This window comes from Melospiza melodia, chromosome Z (genome assembly GCF_035770615.1).
Source record: "Melospiza melodia melodia isolate bMelMel2 chromosome Z, bMelMel2.pri, whole genome shotgun sequence".
Taxonomy (NCBI): Eukaryota; Metazoa; Chordata; class Aves; order Passeriformes; family Passerellidae; genus Melospiza; species Melospiza melodia.
In genome coordinates this window covers 12,405,187-12,432,753 of record NC_086226.1, presented here as the reverse complement: position 1 = coordinate 12,432,753, position 27,567 = coordinate 12,405,187, and the positions used below count along the sequence as shown (strand labels likewise).

General features: G+C 43.3%; 1 protein-coding gene across 6 annotated transcripts in view; it reads right to left on the bottom strand.

Moving 5' to 3' along the window:
- Window positions 1-27,567, bottom strand: part of EGFLAM (EGF like, fibronectin type III and laminin G domains) — a 76,536-nt gene that overhangs the window by 20,954 nt on the left and 28,015 nt on the right. For 3 of the 6 annotated variants that reach the window (XM_063180138.1, XM_063180139.1, XM_063180141.1), the window contains 8 exons: window positions 25,452-25,618; window positions 24,411-24,434; window positions 10,976-11,091; window positions 10,438-10,732; window positions 7,854-7,954; window positions 6,509-6,609; window positions 5,285-5,429; window positions 3,233-3,422 (listed from right to left, as the gene is read on the bottom strand). In XM_063180138.1, the coding sequence (XP_063036208.1) occupies window positions 3,233-3,422; window positions 5,285-5,429; window positions 6,509-6,609; window positions 7,854-7,954; window positions 10,438-10,732; window positions 10,976-11,091; window positions 24,411-24,434; window positions 25,452-25,618 (1,139 nt within the window). The remainder of the gene's footprint in view (window positions 1-3,232; window positions 3,423-5,284; window positions 5,430-6,508; window positions 6,610-7,853; window positions 7,955-10,437; window positions 10,733-10,975; window positions 11,092-24,410; window positions 24,435-25,451; window positions 25,619-27,567) is intronic. The other 3 variants (XM_063180135.1, XM_063180136.1, XM_063180140.1) reach the window with 1 other exon arrangement.

The following is a 27,567-nucleotide window of genomic DNA, read 5'->3' as shown; positions in this document are numbered from 1 at the left end:
GTGTTAATCATTATCAACTAATCTTATTAACCAAAATGAGGTTGTCGACCCTCTTGTCCACACTAAAAGGGATCCATATCATCAACATATGGACTTTTTAAGAAGTATCTCTACTATGCTGGCACATCAACTTAAATAACAAGGAGGTTTTTTCTTCTTGCTGGATTTTAGCCGAAATCGTTGTAGAACAAATAAATTCTCGTTTGCTTTTTAAAAGGGATATCTATTAAACTGTCAAACTGAAACTACACAACCATCAAATCTACACCTGATTGACATTCTTGTTGAATTTATTTTCTCCTTTAGTTTCTGATCAAATAACTCTCTCCTTGTCAATAGTAACAAGCTGATTACATTATCTGTATACATTAAGAGAGACCAAGTTGTGGTGTACGGTGGTAAGCACACTATTTGGAGGGGCTTAGTGTCTTACAGCAAACTAAGAATTACACATTTATTTTGAGGGACATTGAAGTATCACCTCTGAGATGACAAAGGTTTCATGAGGCAGTTCTGGCAATAAACACCGGGGAAGTGTTTTGCAACTTGAAGTGATTAAAAGAAGTCTTAAAAAATTATTGCAAGAAGGGGATATGCACTTTTGTTTTTGTTTAAACACAGCACTCTGATTGCAAGGACAGTTTCAACAGCAGGTCTTTACACATCTTCAGTAAGGCACTGGTGTTTGTACAGCACCAGCTTTACAGTTTGAATTCCACAAACAAAAATGCAGATGTAAATGGTGGATGTGCTGGTCCAATCACTCTGCTCTCCACAGTGGAAAACAACCTTTTCTAACTTCAGGGCAGAAGCAGAAACAACTCATAGGTCGTTTGGTACCACTCCCTGATAGACCAGACTTATCTCCTATTGCTCATCTACAAATCTCCTACCAGGACCACTTTTCAGTGTAGGGAGGGCAGGTCTGAGTACAGCAGCCATGACACAGGACTCCGGGGCTCACCCGAGGAGCACAGACAAAACATTAAAGTACCCCAGCAGGGAAAAAATGCTCCTTTTTCATGGAAGGGGACAGTTCTATCTGCCCCATGCACAGCCATGGGATCAGGGTGCTGGCTGTGCTCATTGAGCTGCCTTGCACTGTAATGGCCACAAGTGAACCAAGGCAGGACAGGTATCTTGTCCCTCAGATCCCTCATACACTCACCAACTATCATGACCCTGACAGAATAGCACTAGCCCTGTTTTACAGGCAAGGAAACAGAGCCAAGACATGTGTAAACAAGGATCTCCATGCGTCAAGTGTGTGATCTCTGTGCATCAATGCTCATCTTTGCTGTCTCTGCTCCAGAGTTAATGTTCACAGTGTGTTCAAACAGATCAGAGTTAAACAAAGTCTTTGAGAAACAGAAAAGAACAAGGAAGACAACAGCAACAGGACCAGTCATGGGACTCCTGATTTGAGAAACAGCTTGAACTGGAGTAGTCTTGATGTTTAAGGACAATGCTCTCCCAATGTCCCAGTGGCTTTTCACAGCCTTTGGGCCAGCATAGGTGACTATGCTGATGAGGCAAACCACAAGAGTGGTGGCTGCATTTGCTTGGCTCCAGTGGCAGATGAAGAAGGAGAGAAACTGCATCAGGACTCCCATGTCCTGCCATGTCTGCTCCAAACCATGCCCAGTGGTTGGACCGTCCTCTGCTGCATCCTCAGCTCACAGTAGGATCTCTGCTGTAGCCCGAAGCGAGAGCAGAGAGATGGATGGACCCCTCTCCTCACCCTCAGTTCTGTGATCCATGTAGCATAGCACTCCCAATTTATATACTGTGCCAACAGAAAAAAATCTCCAAGTGACTGACCTGCAAAAGTCATTTCTAAACCCTAGCAGAGCTTACTTGCAATTTTTTTGAGTTATACTTACATGACCTATTGTTTGCAAGTCTCTTCTGTTACAGTTTCATATAAATGTGTGCAGTGACACAAGGACAGCAAGGCTTTATCAGTCAGTTTCGAGTCACACATGGCAGAGCACAGCATTTATTTTCACTGATGTTGATTGTTAATGCAGTAGTATGTGGAGCATTCATGGATGGGAATGAAGCTAGCTGCATCCCAAAAGGCAATAGAGATTAGGGCAAGAGTAGTTCAGCAGGGCTTTCATCTGTCTAAACTCCATAGATTTTCAGTCTATCGTGAAATTACACTCTGATTCCAAAATTTTACTCTTTTCAGCAACTCTTTCTTTGGCCAGTCTGTTCTACCCCTGCATTGCACAGAAGTTTGGCCATGTTATCTAGAGAATACAGCACAATTGTTACAAAGTTTCTCATAAATCATTTCCTTCTTGGGATGTCAGATGCACAGCACAGAAGAGAAGAAAGATGACTTTGTGGCAGAAGCATGGCAGGGAGAGTTCAGTGGTATGGAATTTATTTCTTGCTGCTAGCACTTGCCTTCTGTCTTGGGTTTACCCTTATACTGTTTAGACTGGGAGATCACTGAAGCAAGAATTTTGTAGCCCTGCCTTTTTCCAAGTGTCCATTAAAAGGATGAAATAGACGAATAAATAAGACAGGACTAGTTAATTGGCTTCCCTACTTCTCCATTTTTTACTCTGTGAAGGAAAAATAATTTTATAACAACACTTCATAAAGCTGCTGGAAGTATTTATTTCAAGCTATTTTTAAATCACATCCATGGCTCTGGACAGCAAAACAAAGGATGGTATACAGGAAAGCCTATATGCTTCAGCAGTGGCTGGGTGCAACACAGAAAGCCCTCTGTAACATCCACAGGGCCTCAGAGATCCATGTGTTACTTTGGACAAGTGCAATGATGTCTTTAGGCAAAATGCACTTTGTTGGGCCCCTATTGTTTCAAAGGCAAGCTCAGCATACAGACTATTGATTTCTGAGGACATGACTGTGTCAGTCAGGGGCACGAAGTGGTGCCCTGAGAGCTGCTGGCAGAAATACCGGTGCAGTTGTAATGATATCTGCAACACAGATCCTACTGTTCGCTCTTGAAAATGGGTTTACTATTTGCTGTGCACCGGGTGTCCTCAAAGGGCTTGCTGGTGTCCAGTGTGATGAACTGTCCTACTACAGACCCAGCAAGAGCAATGTGCAAAGGAACAGAGGAAAGCCAGGCCAAAAGTAGAGACCGCGTCTTCCCCCCCTCAAACCTGGACCATCACTCAATTTGTGCCAACAGGATAAAAAGCAACCCCTGGTTAGTCACTGATTAAAGGCCCCACACCATTTCACTCACCAACGTCAGCACCACTGAGAGCTTTCCCTAATGGCCAGGGTCTCATGTCAATTGTCTTCCCATTGATGCTGAGGGCCTGCACGCAGCCCTGGAAGCCGCGGTTGGTGCCGGCGGCCCTGACCAGCCAGTACACGCTGGGAGCACCGCCAACGTAGAAGGGAGTCTGGAACGTGATCTTGCTGTACTGGCCCTAGGGGAGAGCAGAGCACAGCACTCTGTGTAACAGGTATAACACAGCAGAAATCATTAAGCTACAGTGCTTTACAATCCGTTTTTTTCCCCCATGAAAAACTGTTTCAGGAAATGTTGTTTCATTGGTAATTCCTTCCCATTAGTCATTCCCTAAATCAGTCCACCATTTGAAACCAAACGTTTTCACCTGCATCCCATCACGATAACACGAACAACTAAAAGCACAATAAAAAACACTAAAAACCACTGCTTTGAGTGGTCTGTCTTTTGCTGTGATTTCTTCTTTTCTTTCTGCCAAAAAATTGTTTGTCTTCTAAACTGCAAGCCCTGAGGGATAGACCAATGAGATATTGTCTTTTGGACAGAACCCAGCAAGTGTTTGGTATTTAATAATTATGAAATGACAAAAAAGGTAAAAAAACAAAGAAAATGCAAAAGCCAGTCGCAAAAAGTCGCAACTTCAGTGGGGTTCTGCTCATTTTGCAATTGCTAAATGTACTGCCCATCTCTTTAACAAATCTATAGAAATCTACATATATAAGTTTACTAAAATTGCTACAGTGAAAGAACAAAAAACAGAACAGAAAGAACAAAACCAACAGAACCTGTTTGGACCACTGACCCAAACTCCATGCCGCTGCGGCCAAATGAGTCACAATTCCTTCCACAAACTGATCAAAATACGACTTTTGCCTCCTACTCAACAGCTCTTTCAAAACCCCACAGACCTTTAGAAGAAAATAGTTAAAATTCTCAGTTATTTGGGGCCAGGTTTTACCAACCTGTGCTTTTGACAGCACTGACCTCTAGCCTAAAATCTTTCAGGGTTTTTCACCCCTGTCCTGCCCCCATAGTGCTTATAACAATATATTCTATCACCATAGCCTGGATTTGGCCAGGCTAAATAAGCTGAGTTTATTGAGTCTGCAGGTGTTCACTTGCACAGTACACTGCAGAAGCTGTGTACACATCTCTCCTGATCACATCTGCCCTTTGCATAGCCTCATAGCATTGGTAACAGCAACACATGACACACTGAAATTCTTTCCTCTGTCACTGCCAGCTGATGAGAACTCAATACACTGCAATTTTTTCTCTTCAGTGCCTGCACATAAAAGTGGAAAGTAATAAGACATCTGAAACTGCTTTCTTTCAGGGCTAGGGATGGCATGTTAATAGTGGCTATCAAAGGAAAGACATCTGAAACAATTTGAAATTGCCTTTTCTTCCAGTGCCTTAATTTTGTTTTCTGGCCCAGCAACAGATGAGGAAGTCAAAGCATCTTCCTGCATTATATTTTATCTTGTCAGCCTTGTATGAACTTGCTGGTGTTACCATAAGTCAGGGCAGAATGTCTATCTCCATTACTATGCTTAAATCATTGTCCAGAATATGCATGTAATTATACCTCTGTACACAAATCTCGTGTGGGTATATGCATCTTATACATAAATATATACTGATACACACATATGCATCTCATTTTTATGTCTGAGGGAGCAGAGCAGTTCTCTGAGGCTTGAAAAAAAAACCAATCAGGGACAGCAGCTGAGCAATCTAGTAAACTTCCAATGGCCTGTATTAGAGACGGGTATAGGGTAGATGAAAGGTAGCAGAGCAAACACGGAGCACAAAGGGAAAGAGTGATGGGATTCAGCCCTGAGATATCTATCTCTGTGATTTCTAAATTATGTATTTGGAAGAATAATCTGCACTCTGATCTCAGTTCACTAAATGTCCTAACATCAATAAATAAGACTGTACCTTTTAAATCTGATCAGACTTCTGGTGGTAAGAAAAGAAATATCATCACAACCTTGAGAGACCCCAAGATTGAGCCACAAGCGCAGGATTACCAACCTGAGATTTTCCTGTCACTGGAGCATTGTTGTCCATCCTGAGCCAGCCATTCACCCCATCTCTGAACAATGTGACACTGTGCCAGTTCCCCAGCTTGATTTTGTTTTCACTCGTTATGACTCCAACTCCTGTGCCACAGTTGAACCTGGGATCATGAGATAGAGAGGGCAAGGTGACAATCTTACATTGCCCAAATAACCAAAAGTTGGTTTTAGACTCCAGACATTCTTTTTGTACTCGGAAATCTCTCTGTTCCACACTGCATATTAGCACAGGAAATTCAGACAGCAAGTCTACATAAGATCTGTTCCAAACTTCATTACCTGTCTTTCAGGGTGGAGAAGATTTTGCATTCTCTGTTCATACCAAGCGCATTGCTAAGCTTGCCAACAGCTGAAACTCTTTCAGGATGGAGGGTATTACAATCTGAGCTCCTGCTATCACAGTAATTTCTCCTGGGAATTTTTCTAGCTCCCCGGTGAAAGGCAGTGATACATTAATAACTCTGCTAGTCTACTCGAAACTCAGTGCCAATTGACAGGAAGACCTCCAGTAGAGCTGAATGTGCACAAAATGTCCCATTTTCCCTGACTGTCATGCAGTGCAGGTGAACAGAAACACAACTAAGGCACATCACCCACTTTGTTATTCCCCACTTTTAAGGGATTCACCCTCCCAATTTAGGAGGTCCTGGAAATACTCTCTCACTTGCTTCATATCTATCAGATTACAAGAAACACTCTCCATCTTCATTTAAGAAACCTAAACAAGGTATCATCTAAACAAAACATATAGAATGAAGTTCCTGGCCCCTTGCTGTCACTAAATCCTTTGTTTTGCTACATTATCTGCAAGGCATTTTCTGTGGAGCAAAAACACTGACTCAATATACCATCAATGTACCATCAGCTCAGCAAGTACAGTGGCTCACTGGCATTTCTGGTGACATAGCTATGAGCCCCAGACAAATATCTTAAAGAAAACTGATCATTTTGCCTTTACTCTGAGGTCTGAATAAAAGAACTCAACATGGTGCATGTTCACACACTAAAGAAAGATGAGAGAAAAAAGTATTGAAGTACTCTTAAATGAAATTATACTGCCCATTTGGTGCACTGTATGGGGCAGAAGTCAAAGACACTGGAAATATTCATCACATGTAGCAGTCCCAGGAGGCAGCAATAGCCCTGTCTCTTTACATCAGATGTGGGATGGAGGTTTTACCTGAACTGGAGGCTACGTCGGATGATTGCCAGTGACATAAAATCACCACGACCATGTTCATTTTCTCCACAGTACAGCAGCAAACCATCCTCGGATTCAGCCTGCAATCATTGCACCAACATGAAAAACCAAAGCCTCGCAATTACAGATAAAAGCAAGCAGCAGTGGGGGACTTGTCTCCAGAAAAGGGTCATCATTTTTCAGAATGAGTTTTTAACTTGCTGAATCAGAAATTGCTTGATCAGTTTTGAATCCTGCATTTGAAAAACCTAGAAAAACACTGCCTTAATGGTTAAACAATTTAAGACCATCTCTTAAAGTATGATACTATCAGACCAGAAAAAAGCTTGGAAGTATTAAAGACTGTCAGACATATCCCATATGAGACTCCTGAGTAAAATGTCTAGCAAGAATGTCCTAGCAAGCCTGGTAAGTGCTGACACATCAGACTCACTGTGTATGAATACATACACCCTACTTCACATGTTCCATGAGACTGACACTCCTCAAGCCAAACAGGCTGTGCTGGCAGCATTTCTCCATATGCTCATAGCAGCTGACACAGTGGCTTTTTGCAGCCATCCTGCATTTTAAAATGACAAATTGCCAGGGGAGTGTAAGATCAGCACTGAGGCAACTGATTGCTGCTGCTTTAATAGCAGTCTTCTTCCCAGATTGTGAGGCTGGGGAGTCTGCTTCATATGGGGGTACGGATGCATCCAAGAGCTTGGCCACCTTCCCTAGAGGCAGCCCTACATGTTCTGTCCATAGTGAACAGACAGCACTAACACAAGCCAGCGTGGGATGTATCCCCACTTTAGTCCTGCATTTTAAGTAATACAGTATCTTGAATGTATCAGTAGCCTGTGTGGCAGACTTCAGAGGGAGAAAATAATGTGCACTTAAATCCTGCAGAGTGGGAAAGGAATGCTATACATAGGGCAGTGTTTTGCTTAGTATGACAGGATCATCATCTCTTGTCCACAAAGTTACTGTATACCACTTTCAAAGTCTAATTCACAAAAATTCTGTGTGTTCTTCAGCCTGTAGCTCATCCACCTGGCTGTAACCTCACTAATATACATTGCTGCTAGTCCACAGCTACCAGTCCCAGGGATTCTCTCACACAGTGCCTACCAACCATGGATGAAAACCCTTCAGCTGCTTACAAACTTAATTCACATTCACTGAGGGTCAAGCCAGATCTCCACAGATGAAGGTTACACACAGGTTCACCACAATTACACTGAAGCTATGCTGAAGCTAAGTTACTGCTCTATTGTCCACCACATCAGAGTAAATAAATAAAATTTAAAAAACAAGTCTGAGAATTCCTTAAACTTACCCTGAATTCAAGAGTAATTTGAAATGTCTGATAGGACTTTTTCAGTGGTTCAAAGGTGATATATGAGTAGCCAAAGAACTGGGGATATTGGATACTAATATCTGAAAAGCAAAGAGGGAAGCATGTTATTTAGCAGTTCTCTTCTGAATAAAAATCAATATACACATTTAGTACTAGATAACATCAGATGGCAATGAAAGGCAGAGTTCCTCCAGAGACAACCATTAGGCAGTAGCAGTCAACAATCAGTTAACCTACTGCCTTGTCCTCCCACCATTTTTTACAGCTAATTCCTTTATTCCCAAGGACCTGGTGAACTTGGAAAGAAACAGGATACCAAGGGCCAAATAATGCTCAATAGTTTAGTCAGAGAATTCAGAGGAAATTTTGGCAGGTTTTCATCCTTGTTGTAGAAGAAAGACCACATCAACTTTATATTTATCTTCTTTTAAGGACTGATTTAAGAAAGAGAGGACAAAGTAATTTTCTGTTCTGCAGGATTACAAAAACACACACATGGAAAATATGGCCAGACTCTAGGCAGCATTAGTCACTGCTACTCTGTAGATGCTGCGTCCAGCATCTGGAGAATCACTGGATGTCTCATAACAGCCCAGCAGCTTCCAGCACTTCTCTCAAGTCAGCTCAGGGCAGAAGCTAAAAGGAGTGATGGGGAAAAGAGAGTCCTTGCAGCCATCTTTCCATCCCTGGCTGCAACAGCGGCTCTTTTAACTGCTCTTGTCAAATGGCATTATTAACCTTCACCCTTTGCTGTCTTGTGTTAAATCCTGACACCAAGAGAAAATGAAAATTAGAGATGTCTTACTGCTAGCCACTGTCAGCTGTAAAATTACCTTTGCAGCCTATTTTCCTAAGAAGCACTGAGGAGAGAGAGTTTCAGGCCTGAGCTTTTATATGGACAGAGGTTTTAAGTCTAATGAGGAAGGAAGGATGTGGATTCCTATTCCTCTTTGCTATTTAAATACTGAGTTTTCTCACTCAGTTTTTGAATCTGGGTAGAGTTCTCTCATCATTTTTGCTTGCAAGGCATACATTTTAGGCTGAGTTGAAGGGGATTGGTGCTATAAACCTGAATGCAACCGCAGCAGAGAACAATTATCTCATGTCCTGATCACAAGCAGAACTGACTGGACCAGAGTACCAGGCAGCTGTTGAATGTGAAGAAAAGTCTGTTTCCATCAGACTAATATATTATTTAACAATACTGGCTGCTGAAGACAAACTCTGTACAAAGGAGCATTGGCACATGATGTTTATTCTGGAATAACACCCTCCCCTGTGAAAAATAGAGGGTTTGGGCTGGTGTTAATAGACTGCTTTACAAGTTGTATATGGCCTTGTCAGTTCAAATAAATCCTCAACTCTTCATACTTGATCAAGGCCTAAAATCATATCTGCAGCTGTTCCATGTGGCTGACTCACATCAAATTGTTTTCAGAAGGAGCTCTCTTTGTTCCAGCACTCCAGTTAAAGAAGATGAAGCACCCTCAGTGTCTGTATCCCTGATGCTTGACGCTGTGCAACATGAAAGTCTAACATGACCCTGTAGAAGAAACCTGTATCCCTGCTCTGCTGTATGGCACAATCTTGCCAGATCAGATCAGCATGCAGAGGGATGGGCAGATCAGCTCCCTCTTAGCTGGAGGAACAGCACCTCCATAGCCAATGGGACATTTTCTTTTCATGAGTCCTGGCATTCATCTGAACCCTTGGTCACCAAACCAGAAGAAAAATTACTTCCGAGGGAAAAAGTGACCTGCTTAAGGCCTAGTGAGGGAGCTAGACTGACTCACCCAGTGATCTGCTCAGCGTTAACCTTGTGAAAGGGTGGGTTTAGGTCTCTAGAGGGAAAGAACAAGAAGGCAGCGAGGGAAGAAGTAGGACAGCCTCCTTCAGCTCAGCAAGTTCTTGCTATGGCTCAGCTGGCCTGAAAAGAGCAGTAGGATGGGTGGCAAGTCCTGACCAACGCAAACACTTCCTCACATGCTTTTTGTACTGGGGATGAGATTTTGTTCCTCCCTTGCCCAGTTTGCCTGACATGAGTGCTGCACTCCAGACTTGCAGATCATGGGGAAAGCCTCCTCTGGAGGTATTTTTACAATGGGAGTTTTCTCACATCCCTGCTGTGGGACCAGTATCATCTGGACTACACAGAAAATGGGGGTGATTCGGGGCTTAAGCTGCTGCTAAAATGCAACTGTCAAAGAGGGGCTGAATGTCTTCAGTTTCCATCTGAGGGTGCCATGAATGGATCCTGTCACACCTGGGAGATTAACAGCATATCTGCTCCACCATCCCCTGACTCTAGGTGGGGCAAGGATGATTATCCGCCCCTGTGCATTTTTACACAGGTTCTGCATTCAGCTTTATTAGGGAATTACTTTTTCCCACCTGAGGAAAAAAAAAGCAAATGGGGCAATGCCAGAACTGCAATTTGTGGGTAGGGACCCACAAAGCCCAGCTGGCTGTTCCCAAAGTGCACATTGGCGGGCTCTCTGCAAAGCCGCTCCTCGACCCAGGCAAAGAGCTGCCAGCAGCCGTGGGCACCCAGAAAGAAGCCCACCTTCCTGGCAGGCCTCCCCTGCTTTGCCCAGGTTGCAGTGGCAGCGGGAGCCGCCGCGGTCATAGTCGTTGATGCAGAAGCTGTCGGCAGAGCACACGGCCTCGTCGCAGGAGAGCTCGGAGAGCCGCGGCACCGGCGGGGACACTGAGGGCCCCGGACTGGCAGCAGGGACAGCAGTGGGCTCGGAAGTGGTTGTCAGGACCCGTGACAGGAGCCTGGAACTAGACCCTGGAGTGACTTTAGTTTCGACCAGAAATTTTCTGTTGCCTCCTTTAATAGCAGGAAGTGGTCTGAGCTGAAAGGAAGTAGAGAAACACCAATTCAGTAAGGTTAAAATTCTGTGAGGAAACGAAATTAACGCATTTTAAGATACAGATCTGAGACAACAAACTCATCCTCAATGAAGAAAAAGAAGGGACCACATCACTATATCTAAGCACTTAATATCAGATATTAAACTTCTTGACAGGACCAGACACTCTAAAATATTCAGACTATAAAGAAAACAGAAGTGCCAACAACAAATCTTGACATGTACCTCTTCTATATAAATGTCATAGTCTGAATCATCGATATCAAATCCATCACCATCACCAGTCACTGTGTCTGTGATGTACCGATGCCCAAAGCTTCCACTTCCCAACTCCTCAGAGCCTGAAAAGACATAACTGGCATATTCACTTCATATAGTTTTTTCTCTTTGCACACAGCAATTCAGACCTTACTACTCCCCCAATTCACAACACTTCAACCTAAACTGATGCTAATGTTCATGCTGTGCAGACAATGCAAGTGTCAGTCTGGAGAAGTCAGATCCTGTCCAAGTGGTATACACACAGCTTAAAACAAAGTGAAGATGTTCATTTAGTCACTTAGTAGCTGATTAAACAAAAAAAGCAGGCAAAGCTCAGTTCTCTCTCTGCAAACTTGACTTGTATTCATCATTTTTCCAGGACAAAGGTTTCAGACTTTTTTGACTGAATTGTTTTTAAGTCAAGCTTTTCCCTTTTGGAAATACAGTGCCTTACTGGAACAGCAAAAGAGAAAATAAATAGGAAAAGCAAAAGTGATGTGTACAGGTAAGATACACTCTATTTAGGACTTAATCTACCTCCACTGACTCAAAATCTCCTGACATTAGTGTCCTGTGTGTATTCTTAGACTATTTTTTAAAACACAATTCAGCACCTTGAAACAAAAAGCATGCACAAACACCTTCACCCAGAGGGTTGCTGGGCACTGGAACAGGCTCCCCAGGGAAGTGGTCACGGCACCAAGCCTCACAGAGCTCAAGAAGCACTTGGACAATTCTCTCAGGCACATGGTGGGATTATTGGGGCTGTCCTGTGCAGGGCCAGGAGTTGGACTCCATGATCCTTCTTGGTTCCTTCCACCTCAGGATATTCAGTGATTTCTATGGCCGTGTGTTTTGCAAGTACATAATCTACTTCTGCCACTTCCCAGAGTGCTGAACTGCACTTTGGAGGACTCTGGGCTGGGAATGGACGGTTTGAATGAGGGGATCCTCATTTCTATTTCACAGAAAGTGTCTGTACTTTTCTGCACTTCACATAGTAAATTCTGCCTAAACAGTGGTTTGTGCTTTTTAACTATTAAAATTCACTAGGTTATGAAGAAATACAGTAAAAGTAACCAAACCATTACAGTTACTTGTCATTGCAGTGAGGCTGAGAACAAATGTCTTTAAACCATTAAAACAACAGACTGATATAACTGCCTTTTCCATACAGTATTTTTCCATCATTTAAAAACAACATAAGCAACCTTTGGTTTACAAAGTCTCTCTACTAAGCTGAGTGTGCCTACCTAAATCTTTTTATAGTCTCTCCTCCTTTGCTGAATTGCAACCCAGAATTCCTGGCAGGCAGTTGTGAAATCCAACATATGTGCCTCAGAGATGAATGTGTGCCCTGACTTACTGACTGGCCACACTCCCTATGCTCTGCAGGGGTTACTTATCAATGGGCTTTGCACATTACATCAGCATACAGAAAAATTAGAAACAAATGAGTAGACATAAGGAGGCATACACACTTGCAACATAGAAAGCATGCTGGACTGGCACAGAATGTGTATAAGTCTTTCCACTCTAACATGTATACCTAGTCATCTGTAAATAATACATTTTATCTGTACATTAAATAGAAGTATTCAGCACTGAGTTCAACCAAATGAGCCAAGAAGAGAGCTCCCCTCTATGACTGGTAACAAGATGAGGCAAATAGGATAAACTACATCCAGATTATTTCTGCTCCTGACTGTGAATGCACAGGCAAAGGATTAAGTGTTAGGGAATCAGACTGCACATTTATGAACTGGTCCCAGTCCTACAAAAACTGGAATGAATTTCACCATGCTGAAATAAAAATGTAAAAAAACCCTCTTACTCCTAATATTCACCTTTATAATCATTCAGGTTAATCATCATCCAGAACAATTTTACACCAGGCAGGAAGCTAGAGAGACTAAAGCAGAGAAGAGTAGAGTAGAGCAGAGTACAGCAAAGCAGAGTACAGTAGAAAATTATTCAGTTGGAAGGAACCTACAATAATCATCCTGTCAAGCTGCAAGTTCTACCTATCATTGCATCACATCCCCTTCTTTGGTAAACAGTGATTCTGTAAGACATGCATTTCTACAAGAGAGTTCCAGTGTGTAAAGCCACAAATACATGCATTACAAATATGATTTGCAGTTGGATTGGTTTTGCAATGCCTGGTTTTTGTAGCAGGGTGGGGTTAGAGGAGTGCCTTCTGTAAGAAGCTGCCAGAAGCTTCTTCCATATCCAGCAAAGCCAATCTCTGGTGGCCCCAAAGATGGACATGCTGGCCAATGAGAAATGGTGGCAATGCCTCCGTGATAACATATTTAAGAAGAAATCAAAACAAAGTTTGTGGTGCAGTTTTAATCCCTGACAGAGAAGAGTAGGAGATGAGAATATATGAGAACAACATGTGGACACCAAGGTCAGTGAAGGAGGAGGGGCAGGAGCTGCTCCAGGCCCAGAGCAGAGATTCCCCTGCAGCCCCTGGTGCAGCCCTGGTGAGGCAGCTGTGCCCCTGCAGCACAGGGAGGTGCACAGGAATGCAGAGATGCCCCTGCAGCCCCTGGAGGAGCCACAGCAGGGTGGGTGCCTCAGAGGACCCTGAGGGAGACCTGTGGGAAGAGGGCCCTGCTCCCAGGCTGGAGCAGCCTGTCCCCGAAGGACTGCACCCCACTGGAGAGTGACCCAGTGTTTGAGGGGTGCTGCTGCCCATGGGATGCACTCACACTGCAGTAATCTGCAGGGAGCTGCTGTCCATGAGATGGAGCCATGCTGGAGAAGTTCATGGAGAACTGAATCCCACAGGAGGGACCCCACGGTGCAGCGGGAGTGACTCCTCTCCCTCAGCCTTGAGAGAAGCCCTGGGTGATGAACTGACCACAACCCCCATTCCCTCTCTCCTTGCACTGCTGGGGTAGGAGGTAGATGGAAGGACGGAATGGGGTGGGAAAGGTGTTTCTAAGGGTTTTACTTCTCATTATCCTGCTCTGATTTTGATGGTAATAAATTCACTTCATATCTCCAAGCTGAGCTGTTTTGTCTGTGATGGTATTTGATGAGTGATCTCTACAGGTCCTTACTTCAACACATGAACCCTTCATTAATTTTTTTCTCCTCTGTCCAGCTGCAGAGAGGAGAGAGAGAGAGGCTTTGGTGGGGGCCCGGCATCTGGCCCAGGTTAACCCAGTCCTCTAACTGGAGAATGTGGGCAATCATGAAGATTTTCAGATAAGGACAGTAACTGGGAGAAGTAATGGGCAAAACAAGTACTGAAAAGTGTTAAGTATTACAGAGTAGAATGATCATGGGGAATTTTTCTTGTAATGGTGGTGAAGGACAAAGGAGTGAATTTTGTGCAAGTTGTTCATTTTTGTTCTGTGTTGTGATAATTTTATTTTGGATGTAATGTTGGGGTTTTTTTTAAGTTCACCACAAAAGGGATTTATTGGTAATACCATGTACAAGATCTTTTTAGTATCGCATACAATGTCCTTACTTCTGCCTTGATTTAGATGTAGAAGCTCCCAACAAAGAAAGCCAGCTCCAGTTCACAATTTGCTCCTGGCGTTTCTCATTGGCTTTGTTCATTCTCTTGGCCAAGAGCTTTGTATTCTGCTTCCTCCTTGTTCTTTTGAGTGCCCTGCTTCTTCAGAGCAACATGCCTGCACTTATCCTGCAGCACTTGAGTCACTGGATTGTAGGAGCCTTAGTTCTGGGTTTCTTGCCCCCCTTGCTCAGAGGCTTCCTCACAACATACTGGCAAACATCATTCTTCTTAGACAGGTTGGACAGCTTGGGGACTCTGCTGGTCCTCTTAGACAGGGTTGTGTCAGTCATCCCCAGCATGCCCTTTTCACTTTTTTTCACTATGACAGAGTTCAGGACACTCAACTTTGCATCAACAATGCAACTACAAATGGATTTGTGCTTTCTCTCTCCAGTTCCTCTGGGCTGATAGCAGGAATGCTCCTTGCTGAGCAGAAGGCAGACACATCTGTGAGGTAGGACACCTTGCTTCATGGAGAAACTTTTGTCATTGCCACCACTGATCCAGATGACATATCCCTCCCACTCCTCACCAAGGGAATCAGAAAGGCTCCGTGGCCATTTGTTTCTCATAAAATGTTCTCAGTTTGCACCCATTGTCCACTTTAGTGAGCATTTGGCAGCCAGTGGCTGGGAAAGAGATGTTCAGTTTCATCATGGTCACACCTTGATGCTGCTGGAAGGGGCAGCACTAACTCAGCTCCCAGCATTCATAGCAATTTCCAGCTCACTGAATCACAGAATCACAGAATTAACTAGGTTGGAAAAGATCTTTGAGATAATTAAGTCCCACCTATGACCTAAGACCACCTTATCAACAAAACCAGGGCAGTGTGCCACATCCAGTCTTTTTTTAGACATGTGCCGGGATGGTGACTACAGCACCTCCCTGGGCAGATGATTCTAGAGCCCAATCACTCTGGAAGTGAAGAATTTCTTCCTAATGTCTAGCCTAAACTTCCCCTGGTGCAGCAAAAGATGTTTACCGCTTGTTGCATCAGTGGTCGGAGAAGAGATTGACCCGCCAGTAACCTAAACCTCTTCTCAGGTAGCTGTAGAGAGTGACAGGGTCTGAGTGATAAGGTCCACTGAGCCCCTTTTTTTTTTCCAGGCTAAACAACCCAGCTCACTCAGGCATTCTTCACAGGGTTTGTGTTCCAGGCCTTGTTGCCCTCCTCTGGATGCATTCATGCTCTGGAACATCTCAACATCCTTCCTAAGGGCCCAGGCCTGGACACAGCACTCAAGGTGTGGCCTCACCAGCACCACATGCTAGGGGACAATCCCTGCCCTGCTCGTGCTGGCCACACTGTACCTGAGACTGGCCAGGATGCCACTGGCCTTCTTGGCCACCTGGGCACACTGAACACTGTTCGCAAAGTTTCATTGAAAATACAGGGAAACTAAATTTCCATGCATTTTTAGTAAGCTTTTTGGGATATTCTGATTTGGCTCCCACTTCCATCTCACCTTCTGGGAGTGGTTCTGAGAGTTTTTTGTCTCAGCACTAATCTTTAAATTTTGGAATGAATAAAAATAACCTGGGAACAAGCCAATGGGGTATCAACTCCCTCTCAGGCATTGTTTGGAAGCTCACCACTTCTCCCACACTCCCAATATTTTTATCACATGTTGGAGTGGGTAGAGGGATCAGTTCCCCTCTTCCCAACAAGTCCAAACTTCTCAGGCAACATTATACACTCTGATTAAAAGACATAGCTGAGATTAAAAGACATAGCATAGTCTAAAACCCATGTGCTTTTTCTTCAGAAAGCTTTATTTAATTTTCCAACATTAGTAAAATTTTCAAGAGTCTCTGCCCATTGTAATTTAGTTAATTCTGTTGCAGGGTGTGATATCATCACCATCAGCTCTGCTTCATCACATGCTAATGCCTTAAAAAAGAGCAGGCCTGAGGGTGATTATCAGAGAGGGTGGCCCCTCCTCCAAGGTGTGAAGAGAGGTGGCATCAGTGGCATCATGGTCAGGAAGCCCTGCCTCCCTCTCTGCCTCCTCATCTTTTACAGGTGGGCAGAGTCCAGTGTTGTGGGGAGGAGTCTGGCTGTGGGGCAAACTCCTCCTTGGGGGTGAGGTCATGTGCAGGGTGGTCCAGCACTGCATCCAGATTGGCATCCAGGCTTCCCTCAAAGATGTTGATTTGCATTCTAAAGCCCTTCAGCTCTGCACAAATAGGTTTCTGGGTTCTGGGCTAGCTGCTTTTCGGGCATCAGTTCTGCCTCAGCCCTGAGGACAAGCTGTTGTTTCAGCTTTCAAGGCAATTGGCACCTTTACCAGCTCCTCAGCAAAAATGTACTTCTCTTTTAGGGTAGCCATTTAAGACCCCCTTATGTTTTTTATCTCTTTTGGGACAGCCATCTTAGACTGACCACATGCTACCTGGCCAGGAGATTTCTTGTCCCCCTTTGCAAAAGTTCCAGTCCTCTCAGGTCCCAGCTGCAGTTTTTGCCAGTTACTTCTCAGAGACAAGCTTTACAAGTGTACAACTGCCGTGGTATGAGAGGAAGTGAGTTTTTTTGAGATGCTGTCGTCAAACCAATAGGTGTTCAGATTTGAATATTGGCACCTGGTGTGGCCACTGAGGACGTGGATACGCCTCTGAGAACACGGGGGTTAAAAGCAGAGAACTCCCAGGAAAACCTTCTCTTGATTCTGGTCAGGGAAAGGTTCAGATCTCTCCCTGCCCGGCTGCTGTGGGTGCACGGGGGAAGGGAAGCCATGGGCCGGGTGAGGTAGGCCGAGGCCTTAGACAGAGAGGGGAGGTGAAGAGGCCCTTGAGGATGGGAGGGTGGAGGAGCACCAAGAAGCATCAGGCAGCCACCCTCTCCCACCAGGAGAGAGAGAGAGCGAGCCTGTGACTGTGCTTGTGCCACCTTGAAATTTGACAGCACGGCCGGCCAAGAAGGAGAAGGGGGGTGCGGAGAGAAGGTGCCCGGCAGGGCAGCCATGGGAGTTCTGGACAGGCAGAGCCTGAGAATTTTAACCCTTTTCTTGAATGATGGAAACCTTACAAATGCTGATCCTCCTGGAGCTGAATGAGAAGAGAGAGATGAGATAAGAGGAAATGGGCCATGAGAGAAGTGGAGAATAATCTTGGGTGGGAGGAGGTGATGGAGTGGCCTTTGGCTGGACTTTTCTTGTATAGCCATGGACAGAACCATTTTTCCTGTGACACAGAGACTGCATTTAGGGGGAAGCAGTGGCTCAGAGCCAAGAGAGTGCAGTGATGTCATGTGAAGTAGAGCGTGAACAGACAACAGGTGAACAGAGTAGTTGATGCCCTCGATCTTCAGTAGAGGAGAAGATCTCTGTTCCTGAGACCTCTCAGCCCCAGAGAGTGAAATGTGGGGGAGACGGGTGTCCAAAAAGTGAGAGACTGTGCTTTTTTTTGGAGTGCTGTGTCCAGGTCTGGGCCCTTAGGAAGGATGCTGAGATGCTCAAATGCATCCAGAGGAGGGCAACAAGGCCTGGACATAGCACCTTAAAAAGAAAACCCTAGAAGCAGCTCTAGTCCATGTGCAGTGGTGAGAGCACTGAGCATAGAAAGAAGATGTCATGATAGCAAATGATCTCCAGGCAGTGCCACGTGTGACGGGAAACACAAGACGTCTCAACTGTCTTTCCAGGGGAAGCCTGTGGCACAAGAGAGACTCCTCACTCCTTGATGAACTGAGAATTGATTACCTAGAGTAGTGATAGACTGAGAGTTGGTGATCTGAAGGACAGATGTATTGGAAATTTGGTGGGGGGGAGGAGGAGTGTTTTTATAAAGTTTTCATTCTTTCTGTGTATTTCTTTTTACATATAGTTGTAGGTTAGTAAAGTTTTCACTTCTGTATTCCTAAGTTAGAGCCTGCTTTGCTCTATTCCTAGTCACATCTCACAGCAGACACCAGAGAGAATGTATTTTCATTGGAGCACTGGCATTGCGCCAGCGTCAAATCATGACAACAAAAACTCCACTTGGAGAGCAATCCAGGTATGCTCTTGACCTTACTGCTGGAGAACATCAGTTTTAACCAAAAAAGTTCTCTCCTTATGCTGCAGCTAGCAGTTATGTCCAAACAACACTTTGCCTTAACTCAATATCCCTTCCACTCCTCACTGAGGGAATCACCCACGACCTCTGTGGCCATTTGTTTCTCATAAAATGTTCTTAGCTTGCACCCATCACCCATTTCAATGGCTTCTGGCAGCCAGTGGCTGGGAAAGAGATGTGCAGCTTCATCCTGCTCACACCTCGATGCCATGGGAAAGGACAGCACTAACTCAGCTCCCAGCATTTGCAGCAATTTCAACTCCCTGAACACTGTTGCTTTTAAATCAGGTCCATGCTACTGTCACCAAAACCACAGGAAAAACAAAAGCTCTCCAACAACATTTTTTAAGTATTACAAAATTAAGGCATTACTTTATTCTTGCCAGGATCTGTAACAGAAATAACTTCATCCACACATTGCCTGGGTTGTGCAGAGAAAATCATTCCATCACACATGGCTCTTTACTAGACTTTTCACATACTTATACAGTCAAAACCAAGAGAAATCCATTGGTTCATTGGTCCTAAGTTACACAGTTCTTAGTATTTGGTTTCCTATTGGTTACTGATCCCTTCGCCTTCAATGCTAATTAAGTCCTCATTCTTGATTCTCTTATTGATCTTTTTCCAGACCAAGTGTCTCTGACACACCAGGGAGGATGATCAGGCATTGATGTTTGTAAATGGTTAATGTTAATTCCTTCTGCATCCTCTGGCAGCTCCCAGTCCAATGAGATGTCAAGCTCATCACGCCTTGCCCAGGGAACAGTCCCTTAAAAAGAAACTTCCATTCCCTTCACCTCAGGGTGAAGACAAACAAAACCCCTGACTGAAGTTAGTTAAACGTTTTAGAAGTTGCATCATTTCCAACACTATTACTTATTGCCTTTATATTACGTCTGAAAGTATTTCAGAGCTAATTTTGTTCTTTCAATATATAAAAGTATAATTTGCCTAAGAGCAATGGAAGCCATAAAGATAATTTGGAATAAAGAAGGGGAAACTCACAATGATGTGTCAAGGGAAACAATCTAAACTGTATCCAAACAAGCTGTAATACACAAACTCCATTTGCTGACTTAGAAGTCATAAGCTACAAAATAAACATCTGTTATGGTCAAAATGCTGTCATATTTTATTTTCCTTCCAATCAAATGTTCTATTGGCTTAATGGGATGTAAGTTCAATGAGGATGGCAGGAGTGAAGCAATGCAGAAAATGAAGTATCCATATATTCATATATAGGAAAATGTTAGCTCTGGAATTAATATTCAGAAAAATGCACTTGCATGTATGGGTATGATTTTAATGTCATGCCAGTTTCACAGAAATGTAACCCTCCTGATTTGAGTGGTTATCACCAAAATACATTAGTAACCACCAGCATGCAATGAGATGTGCTAGCATAGAAGAGACTGGCAGTTCTCCAAACAGCAGGTATGCCTCTTTCATCCAGCAGATCAAAATGTTCCATGCTTTTCCAACAGAAGACCTTGGGACACCAAATGTACCCACTATTTCAAACTGGACCATGGCTCCTTTCACGTTATTGAACTGGTACAACATTTAGAGCCTGGAGAGAACAAAGAAGGCATGGCTCATTGTGTCTGGTAGAAAAGACTGCTTTGAGCCCCTTTTTCAAAGACATTCACTATGTAAGTTTGGTGTCACCAGAATTAGTGTGACTTAAGAAGATATCCTAACATCCACAGGCCTCCAATTTTTCCCCTTCCTGACTCTAGCTATCTGCATTTCAGCCAGCACATGCCACATTGCTCTACCTGCTGATGTGTGAGCAGTTTTGGTAACATGCAATGCACTTGGTAGCAATGCAGCTACCGGGTGCACTCACTCCTGACCATGTCTGGTCTTGCACAGGTGAGTATACTGATGAGGCGTCAGACTTCTCAGCTGCCTTGTTCTTCCCTACATTTGGTCATCGCTCACTGTACATAACATGATAGCCACATGTGATGTGATGCAATATAACTACAAAACAGGATGCAGAGAAATTAACAGGACTTTTTGTAGATAAACCATGACATCAGCCCATCTCTTAAGTGCACTGTGTTGGTTTCCTGGAGAGCTCATCTCGTAATGGGTGGTAAATCAGGGACAATTAAGCAAAGTAGTACTCTGCAAATACCAAAACAATGACTGCAGAGATTATAAGCAGGCTATATTTAATTAAATCAGTGTTCCAGTGTACAAGGAGATGAAGTCTGAGTAAGACCTTTTACCAGGTCCTATAATCCTGTTTTACAAATAATTGAGGAACTTGCGGAGGTCATGAACTTTAGACATCTTCTTTCCAAATAATTAGGGATTAAGTTATACTGAAGAAATCCTTCTCAAAACAAATACAAAGCCACAAAAACTTTTTTTTTGATAATTAGGTTGCCATCATCATTCTGATGAAGAGACCTGAGAGAGTGTAGCAGGTAGAACAGGGGGCACTGTAACACAGACAGATTGAATGAAAGTGTTAACAGACTGACTGGCTTCATCCAGAACCCCACAGAGGTCTTAATCCAAAATACATCAGAAACATTTTAAAACACATTTTATGCCTTTCAGTGACTCACAGTGTGACTGCATGTCGCTTGGCCTGTCTCTTGCTTTTCGTCACTGTCCCTACAAGTACCAACACTGCTTTTGTAAATTCTCTGGACATATGTGGGAAACAGTTCTGTGGAAAACCTTCTCCCTTTACTATCTCCAGGACACACCACCACCATTTAAATCAAGGTTTGGGCCCCAGAGACTGCCCCTTTTTTTGTGCCTGAGCCTCAGCTGACACATTCAAGCTCCATGCAGAATATATAAGCATCTGTGGCAATGCCCTGCTCTGTGTGATCCTGGCAGTGACAGCCAGGAGCAGAGGAAGGGATGTGCCCTGCTTGAGCAGGCACTTCTGTCACGTTTGCTGTGGAGACAAGCAGGAGGTATTTTTAACAGGAGACACTTCCTCTGTTGGTCTGGTAAAGCCCAAGGCTGGTGACCTTGCAGGCACAGTGCAAATCCCATCTGTTTCCCGAGGAGATGAAGGGTATTTAAGCAATGCAGGTGATGACATTTTTTTTTGTTTCATTCTTTGGGACAGTTTATTTTGTTGTTTCTAAACTGAGTATGTGCAATCTTTTATTTTCCAGTGAATTGTCCATGACATTTTGAAAGATTTTATAAAACAAAATCCCAACAACCATGTAGGTGAAACACCCACAATGTGCAACTGTAATTAAGAAAGGCAACAAAAAATTGATTTATTGCATCATTTTCCTCTAGAAAAAAAATTAATGAAACCAAATCACAAATAAATGAGAACCCTTGGGGAAACTTGCCCTCTCTTTACTCCCTGAAAATGGAGCAATTAACAAAGCAGGCATTTTTTAGTAGGTAAGGGGATAACTCCTTATAATCAAGGCCACATGGTCTTTTTTCAAGGACCTTGGGAGGTCTGTCACATTAGGTGAAACTGTCAGCATCCCTTTACTGGAGCAAACCAAGACAATGTTTTCCTATGCTGACCTGAAACAGTGCAGTCAAGAGTACTGCAAATCCATCCCCATTTTAAAAACAAAATGAGTGAACTACCTGTGAGAATGAGATAAACTTCAACAGAAAACATCCCCAAGTAGCATGGACTCATCTCTGCCTCAGCCTGCCTGCAAGAGCTGCAAGAGAACTTGTGCAAGACATCATGGACCCTGAGGGTCCTCTGTGTTTGAGGTGATGTTGGGAATTTGTTAATCAATTAAAATAAACATCAGAAAAGCACTACTTAAGTCATGCATAAAAAATCCAGCACATACAAGCGTAAATCTGCAAATTTTTAAAATCCAAACACACTAAAGACCTTAGTGCCAGCACCGTGTGAGCTAAATGTAATGCAAAGGAGTCAGACATAACTTCTGCCAGCTTTCTAAGATATTTCAGGAATTTCTGAAGAATACATAGGCAGGCCAAAAATAGCATCAAAAATCTGTGGCATGTGGCAAGTTTCACTGCTTAGGTAGAAGAAGGAACCACAGTAATAATGAAGGTGGTAATTCTTATGATGTGCATTCTGAAGAAAAAAGGTGCTTCAGTTTCAGAGATACCAGCTGTCTGACACCTTTTCAAACTCACAAGTGACAAAGAGGGCACTGGCTGGCACTTGGAGACACTCAAGCACCTGGTGCCACCTGAGCCAGCCCCCGGGGACTATCAGGTGTCTGTGAATGGCACATGCCCTCCTCCAGTGACTGATGAAAACCACAAAACTTTGAGGACCTCAAATCTGCTGAACACTAACTCCTGAGCAGCTGAAGTGAGTGATTAACTGGACCAAAATTCTGGGCTTTCTGGCTGCTAGAAGCAGGAGGGTACCTTCAGATACATAATGTGAATTAGGAGTGAGTTTTAATTGGATGACCTTGAGCACAGTATGTATTTGGGGTTTTTTTCTGTTCCTGTTTTTTTTTTTCTGAAACTTGTCCATTAAATCATTCTTCAGAGGTTCTTACTGTTTTGGGAAAAAATAAATGTTCAGGCTATGCACAGCTTTAATGAAGAAAAATTTTCTTCATTAAAGTTTAGCTTTTCTAGCAATATGCAGAGTACTTGTGTATCTGGCTAACATCAAGTCAGTCTCCTACACAGACACCACAAGTAAAGACAAGTGAGAGCTGCTATCAGCTAGACTATCATCTCAGCTACACTCTTCCCTTCAGAAAACAAAGTAATTTATTTCTAAAGGCACGCATCCCTGACACTTTTGAGCAACACTTCTTGCTCTGCACAAATCTGGTTGTTGTGACAACAGGTATCCAGAAGATAATGCAGGTTTTCATGGGTAGTGGCTATATGTAGCTTTTAAGCCTATTTTCAAATAGTACACTGACAAAAGAACAACATTTGCCAAAGGGTCCAGAGCACCACAGTAGCCCCAAGTAAAAGTGGCCTGTGGCAGGGCTGGAGTACATCATGGACATGGCATGGCCCTGCCCTGCAGGAGCTCTGCCTGCTCATGAGGGTCTCTGCCAAGCACTGCCAGGCCCTTGGAGCAGGGAAATCAACCTCTCAGCCGCTGCAGCACTGATGTGCCTACCCTGGGCCAGCACAGACGTTTAAGTCCAATCAAAGAGCAGTGCAAAATGCATAATATACTGAATTTTCAGATTTGATCCAGGCATAGAGATTCAAGCTAATGTGCCTTATGAACCTCTCTAGAAATCAATGCTTATGCACACCAGATGTGAATTTGATTCCAAGCTCTAATGACAGAAACCCATGTTCTAGAGACATCTTGGCAGGCCTCTGCAGAACAAGCAGTTTCCAAGGCAAAGTGCTTTCCCTGGAGTACTGCAGTAATAAGCACAGCATGAGGATGATTCCACCCTTATTAACTGAGCTAAACACTTTATCTTTTCTGACCAAAGGATGCAGCTGCTAGCATCCAAAGATAAACAAGATACCAGGAAGCACACGTGTGCCTGAGGCAGCAGGAGTTGACCTTGGAGGATCCATGGGCCAAGGAACTCCAGAGTACACTGCACAAGGTTTTCACAAACATTTACTTCAGAAGTTAAACTTATGAGCTCAGCAGCCATAGCAAACTACATGCAAACTGTTCAAGTGACTGAATTTATGACAGAGGGACAAAAGGAATGGAAACTTCCATATTAGAGTCAATGAGAAAAGGGATTCCACAACAGAGAGGCAGTTCAGAAATAAATCTTTATCAGGTTTAACTGGTGGATCACTAAGCATGTTGTTCGTGTTTTTGCAGCATGCAAACTTTTCTTGCAGAGCTCACAGTCCTACCTGAATAATTGCTGCTCATTTTCACTAGTTAATTAGAGATGGTTTGCAATTGAGAGAGTGAGAAAAGAAAAAAAAGGCACTTAAACTTAAAAGTATTGACATGCATTTGTATAGAAAAAGTTTGGAACATTAATGATATAGCTCAGTTAGTCCCCATACCCTGCTGGCTTTGGCTGTGTTTCCTACATTGTTTCTCTTCATGACATTGGGTTTTTTGCTGTTAGAAGATGTGATTTGTGTGATTCCCAATATGCTCTGTGTTGTCATGGTTGGGATTCTCACATACAAGCTATGAATTTGGGTGTGATGAGGAGAAACAGCCCCTTAAAGTCAGCCTACAGAGACACTGGTAGTGGCAGAGAATTGCCTCAGTTGCTGCTGAGGAAGCCCAGCAGCAACTGGACCAACACTTACTGTAGTGTGCATGGTCTATATTGCTACACAAATGTAAATATAATATTTAACAATTTGATATGTTGGCAGGTTCACCTCATATTTTTGCTATGCAGCTTCTGATCAAAAAGGGGTGCTTATTCCCTTATATAATTATTTTCATGACTGTGCTTAATAGTTAAGAGTCTTACTCCTCAGAAAACTGTACAAGTTTGATTTGATCTTTCTGAGTGGCTGAAATTATAAATGTAATATATAAGGTTCAGCTTCAAAGAATAGAAAAAAAGAACAATAGACTTATCTCTCTCATTTCTCCCCTTGATATTCAATTATTAGTACTGCATGAAGGCAGCACAAAATTCAGAAAGTAGTGATCCAAAAATACCTGTCAGTGACCTCCAGAGCAAAGAAATGGCACGAGAGTGATGCTGCCTGGGTCTTTTCAGATCTTTGCTCATGGCTGGTCTTTCACAGGGTGCTTGCTTCATGGTCCTCAGGCAGGACTGAGAGGTGTCAGAATGGAGGTGACTGTGCCTGGAGAGCAACTCTTTCCACCAGCAGGCCTCCACAGCTGCCCCAGATACACTTTCTTTACAGATACACTTCATTTTTGTTCGGCTTTAATGACAAAAAGGTGTCTGTACTCACTGAATGTGCGGATGACGTCGCTCGGCGCACTGGCAGGGCTGGATCCAAAGGAGTTTGCTGCTCGGATGGCAAACTGATACTTGGTGTTTGGGAGAAGTCCTTTGAGAACCATGGAGTCCATCTGGATCTGCTCTCTTATTACCGTCCAGTTGCTGTCAAGGTCTGGCCTTGAGGATCAAACAAAGACCAGATCTTGAATAATTAAAGCTGGCTGTATAAATTAGCTGCATTTATACTTTTCCAGGAAATACACTAATACATGAGACAGAATTCTACTAAATCATCACCGAAACCCTTCACTCTTAAAGGATCAGACTGTGCAACCCATCATTACCAAGCTGTGAAGCCTGTGATGCCAAAACTGTATAATCATAGAAACGCAGTTACTCAGATTTTGCTTATAAATACGAGGAACAACTGACAAATACAGTTAAGTTTATCTGTTTTGTGGATTTTGGATTCGTAGTTTTCAAGTGAGGGTCTCTTACCCACAGTTCCCACCTCCCTACGTGGCTATATAAAGCAATAGTTTGCAGTAGAGAGAAAGGTCTTGATTTATTTCTTAAGAGTTTGTGTTCTAATGCCAGTAAGTCCCTTCAAACATACACAAGCATTAGCAAGATGAGAATCCAACATTTGATCTCCCAAGTAATCAGGTTAATACACTTACATATGAACATACAGATCCAAAGTCTTCAGGAAAACAAACAGACAAAAAAAGCAACTCAAATCAAAAAAGCCCAAACAAAACCACCAAAAAACCCCACACAGACAACCCACAAAACCCACAGAACAATAATGCACAGAACATGGCCTCTGTGCCCAGATTTTGTAACAACATTCCTATAGCTGCTTTTGGACAATGCCTGGTTAACTCCCAATTCATACTGCAAGCCAGCTGCCAATAAGTACTTCTCTAGGTGCCATTATATTTCAAGTGAAACCAGTATAACCATTCACATGACAGTTTGCTATCAAGTGTTTTAAGTTCATGCATACAGGCACATTGTAAAGGGGTGGGCAACTTCAAGTACTCTGAAAGAGTATTCTGATGCTTTCACACCATTTCTACTCTCTCCAAAAGTGGCCTCTTCTTATCAAAGAGAGAACAAAATAAGAAGCTAAACAAATACAAACAACACAGTAATGTAAACATTCACTCTAGGCCACCCAAAATATTAAAATTAAAGTTTATGAAAGTAAAATAAGGACAGAAATAGCTTGCAGAGAAAATTATTCCAGTGTCCTTGCAATATTTATTACAGGAAATAACCTCCAAGTGCACCCTGAATCTACCAGTGTTTACATAGGACTAGCTGCAAATGTCTCCAACAGTCTTCAAATTAAAAATTATAGCACAAGGCAGGCATTTTGTATTTGTTTATTTTCAGCTGGAAGGAAATGCCGAAGTTAATTTATGTTTTCTTTTAGTGGTCGATACAGGATTTATTGATCACTGAGGTCCATTGCTGTCTGCCAGCATGGCAAATGCAGTGGCAAAGCAGCAGTTCCCAGTGCACAGTGGCACACAGGACATGAGTATTTCATTGTCTCACTAAAAATAAAAACAAAATCAGACAAACGCACAAGATGTAATGATAGCTAAACAGACCATCTTAAGTCACCCTTCACCACCATTTCCTGGTAGACAGAAGAGCATTTATTTTGGCTACTCTTCCATTGTTTCCCTCCTCTGAGCTTTTGATGCCTGCGCCAAAATGAAAATATATAGTGTTTCCCAAATAAAAGCTGTTAACACTGCCTCCTTCCAAAGGCTCGCTTAGTAGTGTTTTCAATTTTCCTGTACACGTCCTTTTTTGGTTTTAATTCCCATCCAAGGAATTCCTGCTAGCTCAAGAGCTGCCTCTTTGCAACAGACCTTGCCCGTGTGTCCACCCAAGTGGAAATAACACACCTTTGATGAAGGGACCCAAAGGAGGCACTGCACCCTGAAAAGATTTGGAGATAACACAAATAGGAGGCTAGGCTTCAAACACACTGACTGTCCCTCCCAACATTTCCTTCTGCAGAAGTTTATAATAAAGGAAATGCCTGCAAACATGTAAGGATCTGCAGCTGAAGGAGAGGGAAAGAGGCAGATTTATCACTTGACCTT